The sequence below is a fragment of the Acanthaster planci genome, linkage group LG10 (genome assembly GCF_054643075.1).
Source record: "Acanthaster planci isolate LZ-2023a linkage group LG10, COTS_SCS, whole genome shotgun sequence".
Taxonomy (NCBI): Eukaryota; Metazoa; Echinodermata; class Asteroidea; order Valvatida; family Acanthasteridae; genus Acanthaster; species Acanthaster planci.
This window is the reverse complement of record NC_141786.1, coordinates 13,815,425-13,821,066: the sequence shown is the minus strand read 5'-3', so window position 1 is coordinate 13,821,066 and position 5,642 is coordinate 13,815,425. Positions and strand designations below refer to the sequence as shown.

At 43.6% G+C, this 5,642-nt stretch overlaps 1 protein-coding gene across 3 annotated transcripts; it reads left to right on the top strand.

The window, feature by feature from the left end:
* The first annotated feature begins 365 nt into the window (after nt 1-365).
* LOC110982058 (uncharacterized) lies at nt 366-5,151 on the top strand. 3 transcript variants are annotated; one of them, XR_015426926.1, is made up of 5 exons: nt 366-559; nt 1,383-1,666; nt 2,271-2,906; nt 3,738-3,821; nt 3,943-5,151. XR_015426926.1 is itself a non-coding variant. In XM_087142792.1 (4 exons), exons 3-4 carry the CDS (start codon nt 2,507-2,509, stop codon nt 4,179-4,181), a joined length of 639 nt encoding a protein of 212 aa, XP_086998918.1. In that variant the 5' UTR covers nt 366-559; nt 1,383-1,666; nt 2,271-2,506; the 3' UTR covers nt 4,182-5,151. The 3 variants fall into 3 exon arrangements, 2 of the variants coding, with proteins under 2 accessions (XP_086998918.1, XP_022095891.2); XM_087142792.1 differs by lacking the exon at nt 3,738-3,821; XM_022240199.2 differs by having other exon boundaries at nt 367-559; nt 1,383-2,906.
* The last annotated feature ends 491 nt before the right edge of the window (nt 5,152-5,642 follow it).

Here is a 5,642-nt window from a genome sequence, read left to right as displayed (position 1 = left end):
TGTGGGTGTGTGCGTGTATGTGTGTCACAGTACTTGTGAAAGGTGCAGACGGAGCTCTTCTATTTATTAACACAGCCACGAATCGAGGTCGGATTGTAAATAGAGGACGTCCTTAGCTCGCAATAAGGTGAAATTTGAGGCCACAGTCAGCAGTTATGATGGTCAGCGAAATTTCAAGGCGTTTGGAGGCCGTCTTCGGTGTACGCATTTAACACGCCAGGTATTTAAAAGCACCCGCTCTAAATGGACAGTTTCGGCGCCTCCCTGGATGGAATAGCGCCCTCTCTAGCTCTCTTCCTACGCTGGCCCACGGACGTCATGTGACGTCCGTGCGCTGGCGCAGGCCCACGCGTACCACTGATCTGTATCAGCGGGGGTACGGGTGTACGTGTCCACCTCCGGGCCGCATCGCTGAGCACAAAAAAGCCTTGGGGACGCATAACCCCAGCATATTTAAAGCCCCAAAACTGCCCAGAAGCATCATAGCGTCACCTTGCCTGCACGCCTGTGGACTTCTGCAGCCGTTCTGAGATGTAGTTTTCTTCCAGTGGAAAATATGGTTTGTGAAAACAATTTCATTTGAAATAGAATTTTGAGCATGACCAGACCCTATCCGTACAGTTTACTACATCATTACATTATATGGCCCTACTAGTACTACCAGCGTGGTTAAAGCATGGCTACTAGTACTACTACTAGTACTAGGGAAGTGACTAGATACTAACCCGTGAAACCTGGTCTGCTATTTTTCTCAAGACTCTTAGAGGGTTCATGCTTGGACTCTGTTTCTGCATCAATTGAAAAAGGAAATCCCAAACACAATGATAAAATTGGAAAATGAATAGCACAAATGGGTCGGATTCAAACCAGGGACTATGGATTTGTAGTTCAAATCACTACCAACTAAGCTATCGAAGCGACCTAATGGATTCCCCTTTTTGAAATGTCTTAAATGGTGTATTGCATTGTCCCATCTTCATGAATCATTGGTCACCCCAGCTACTAAAAAAAAAAGTAGCACACCAGGTTTCACAGGCTAGTATTAAGTTGCTTCCTAATACTACTAGCCCCCCCATGTTGTTGATAGGCTAACATAGATCTTATACCGCAGTTACAGTGAATGTACCTGTGGAATAGGTACATGCATGCAGTCCGAAAAGCTCAGTCACATAATCCAGTTCCACAGATTTATAAAGCACATTTTTCCAGCCTGAAGTAAAGACTTTTCTTTTGTCAGTATCTGGGGTTCTAATTGTGTTTTATTTTTTGGGGGCGGATGTAGCTCTTTGGAGTCAGGTACCTGTCCCCCCTACCAGTCCACACCAAATTAAAAGAAGACGGGTGGTATAATGAAATTGATGTTCGATTTGATTTCTTGCCAGCTGACCCGTCTACCATCATGACCATAAGCGGAGAAGTTTGAACAGTATGGCTGAGCTGTCCACCGGTTCCAGCAATAGGCCCACTACATCTGTTGCTCCAAGTGATGACACGTCTGACGTCTGTGAGAACTGCAGTGTGATCGTAATGCAGACCAGTAATGAGGTTGGCTGCAGGAAATGGGACAAGAAACACTTCTGCTTTTACTTGGAGGTATCCCAGGCCAAGCTCCCCCGTCATCTCCAGTCATGTCACAAGGAAGAAAGAGAAGTCATCGAGATCGCCGGTGAGCCCAACGTCAGTGTGCGTAAGAAACTTCTGTTGAAAATTCGCAATATAGGTAATCATGGGCACAATTGCCAGGTTCTGTGTGAAGGTCGTAGTGTGCTTGTTGTTGGGTATAGGCCAAATTGCAAGGTATCTCCCCATGCGTATGGACCATGCATATATTGTTACGGCTGTTACGTGCGTATCGATTTGTTGTGACACATGTGCCCTTTGAAGCGAGCACCCCCTCCACAGACTGACAGCACTGGTAAAGAGGGCTCATGTGGGTGGACGGGTTGCTCACAAGAGTGATTTGTTGAAACCTCCTCCTGTTGGCGTGTCGTTCCAGTTACACCAGGTTCTTAGTCCAATGAAGAGAGATGATGTGGCTTTGGTAGTCAAGAATAACACGTTGATTTTTGAATTAGCCAAGCGTGAATACATAAACTAGGGCACGATGTAGATCAGCATGGCTACATCCGTAACAGGGTACGTAAATTGGGTCCACTCGTCATACAACTCCGAAAGAACATCCAGCAACTAAATGCATCACTTGAATCATTTGTCCATCCGCACCACCTTCCTGATATTGTCAAGGCCATGCATGATATTGTTGGCTTCAGGGAAGACAAACAGTTGTACGATGTTCCGTCACAAGCGCTGAAGGCTGGTTATTCCGTCAAGAAGTGTGCACTCGTCTTGAAAGGAAGTGCCATAGAGTCCAGCCAAAAACACAAAGCAGAACGTGTGGAAGAGTTTCTGCTGTTGTGTGAATTCAACTGGCGAGACCTTGTGTCCACACACGCACACAGAACGCTGTCCCAAGGAAAGCACAACCAAGCCACCATTCTCCTGAGTAATGCTGATGCAGTCCAAATGTCGTCGTTCTTTCATGAAGCTGGCAACCGGGAACTTTAACTCCTTCAGGGTGCTCGGGGCAGACAAATCAGACCAGCGAGGGAGTGACTGTTTAAGGGCATATGCAGATAAGGCTGGCCTTGACAAGGCATCCAGCATCCGGTCCACTAAACTCCGTAAACATGTAGCAACTGCATCTCCAATTCTTGCATTAAAGGAACATCAGCTTGAAACTCTAGCCAACTTCCTGGGCCATGATCTGCAGGTACATCATAAATACTACCAGTTGCTAGATACTGTACAGTGGGTCACCAAACTGTCAAGACTTTTCCTGAGTTTGGAGAGGGGCAACCTGTCTTCCCAGCAGGGCAAATCCTTGGACGATCTGCATGTAACTGGAGGTAAGGGCACCTTGTACTCAAACCATGTTTCCCATGTTCCGACTACCCAACTCAAACCATGTTTCCCATGTTCCGTTTACCCAAGTCAAGTGACTTCAAACCAAGTCAACCAAACCCAGACTCACACTGTGTAGGGCATCATACCCTCTCAGAAACATTATCTTTCTTCCAAACCACCCCCCCCCCAAAAAAAGGAAGAACAGACCAGTACAAAGAAAGAAAGGGCCAAAATGTATGTGTACTTTAACCACTTCCTGCCGGGGCAGTTATCAATGTTGATGATGCTGGGCCGGGATATGTATCATTTTTTTCAAAATTCTTCAAAAATTCCCATCTTCATTTACTGGACACTTACAAACATGTGAAGGACTGTGTGGTGTCCGCTCTAGCCTGACAGACAAAATGGGGTATTTCAGCCAGGCCTGCAACCTTGTAAAAAAAGCCCAGATTGGGCAGTGTTATATAACTTTCTTTTGTTAACGAACCTGGCTCAGTGTGCTGCTGACCTCTTTTCAATAGAGGCAGATTAGCGTGCAGCGGTGCTGTGTGGCTCATTGCTGTGGTGGTGGAGCGCTTTTGTTCCCTGTGGAAATCCACTCACTCCAAATTCCCCAAACCGTGGTATACTGTTTCAAAACAAGGCTGGATTAGCTCCACTTTTGAGAGTGAAAAAATGTCAGTAATTCCCAGCAGCGTGGTCTTTTGTTCCGAGTACGGTCTTTTTTTAAGACCCTGTTCCCTTTGTCCGAGTTCAGAGACCTCAGCCACGCACATAAAGCCCTGACAGGAAGTGGTTAACTGATTTCAATGGTTTTGGTTTATTTGCGTAAGGCTTCACCTGTGAAGAGAACAGCAGTGACAATGGGGAAAGCAGTGACAGCAGTGAAGACTCCTTCCATGAATCTGTCGAAAACTGTAAGATTTGGCAACTCTCTCTGTCTGTCTGTCAGTCTGTCTCTGTCTGTCACACGGGCTGGCTGTCTGCTGAGCTGTCACCTACATTTCTAATGCCCTTTTCTTGCTTCTGCATTAATAGGACAGCTTCCTGGTGATGCTGCATCACACAGAAGGGAGCCCTCTCCGTCATCGAGACGAGTGAAGTGCCATCCCTGGACTGCAGCTGAGAAGACAGACATTCAAGAAGACCTGCGCAGATTCTTCCAGTTGAGGAAAGTTCCTGGCAAGCTGGACATCGAAGCAGCTTGCACTGTGGCACTGCAGACCCGTACTTGGAGAAACATCAAAGACTTTTGTCCTAACACAATGAAGCAGTAGCCAAGTAAAGCTATGATATGCTGCACCAGCCATTCTCTTGAGACTTTTTACCATATTGATGATGAACCCTACAGTAGTATGCAAATAACGCAACCTAATTTTAGCGGCTTAAACAACCAAGAACTTGTGTGTGATGTCCTCGGTGTTATAGGCTGCACTTACATGGACGACTTGTCCTCCGTCTAATAGTTTGGGAAGTATGCCCACCATCTGCAATGGTTACATGTATATATGCCTATGTGTGTGTATATATACATATATATATAAGTTTCGTCCTTTATATATTTGTTTCATTTTATATTTAATTCAGTTTCGATATATGTATATATTAGTTTCATCATATACATATATATATATATATATTATTGTCATTTGATTTTTTTTCTAATAAAGTTATAAAGGGTTCCCCATAAATATACCACCTTGGAAACACGTCTTTCTCTAATATCTTGTCTAGGAAAGACGTGTTTTCAAGATATCATATCACAATAAAGATTGTCGGATGTCTTTCCGAGATAAATATAAAAGAAAGACGTCTTTTATGAGATACAAAGTAGTGGAAAGACTTCTTTCCGTGATACAATAATGGAAAGACGTCTTTCCAAGATAATGATATCAGGGAAAGACGTCTTTCCAAGATACAAAATGTTTTTCCACAAATGAGATCGTAAAAAGTCTTTTTTTTTATCTCAGTATTCCATCTTTCCAAGAAATACATCATAGAAATGCAGATGGTCACTTTGAGCTTCTGTACTATACAAATAGCATTGAGGTAGTAATTGGATGATTTTTTTTCACCTTTGGAAGTTCTCAACTATATGTTATAAATTATTTCCATTTACAGTAAAATAGTTTGATACTTGATATACATGTACATGTTTCTGTAAAAGTGAAACAAAACCAGTATTAATCCAATAAACTTTTCCTGAGCTGCTCCGAGCTGAAGTGCACCCCCAATCAGCAAAAGGAAGACAGGTGGCTACAGGCGGGTTCTTGCACGTGTTCTGTGTGTACGCAAAGACCATACGTGCCGCTGTAAATTAGTTAAGTGTACTTGGCGTGCTTTGCGTGAAACGCAAATATTTGCACGCCTCATGGCACACTTATGCGGTGTTTCGCTCGGAGCGGATAGAGGACAAAACCAATTTATTTATAAGACCAAACAAATGTATATGACCAAAGCATTATATATATAGGATGAAAGTTCTGCAAATATTTTTAATATTTGGCAGAAGGAGGGGAACAGTGCGATTCTGACCACTCACCCTCAAATCGGTGTTAGTAGCAGGACAGCAAATGAGATCTGTGCAAAAGTTCAAAACTCCTTTGTATGATGAGCTGTCAGCAAAACAACAGAGCCCCCCCAAAAAATAAAATAAAAAAGAAAGCAGAGGGAACAAAATAACAGAAAAGACATATATGGTATGACATTGATTTCTGTTGAACACTTTCTCATATGGA

What these genes read in the sequence shown, in the direction of transcription:
- LOC110982058 (XM_087142792.1), top strand. Translation starts at nt 2,507, where the DNA reads ATGCTGATGCAGTCCAAATGTCGTCGTTCTTTCATGAAGCTGGCAACC. An exon ending in CGATCTGCATGTAACTGGAG is followed by an intron (nt 2,907 to 3,942) that starts GTAAGGGCACCT and finishes CTGCATTAATAG; the next exon opens with GACAGCTTCCTGGTGATGCT.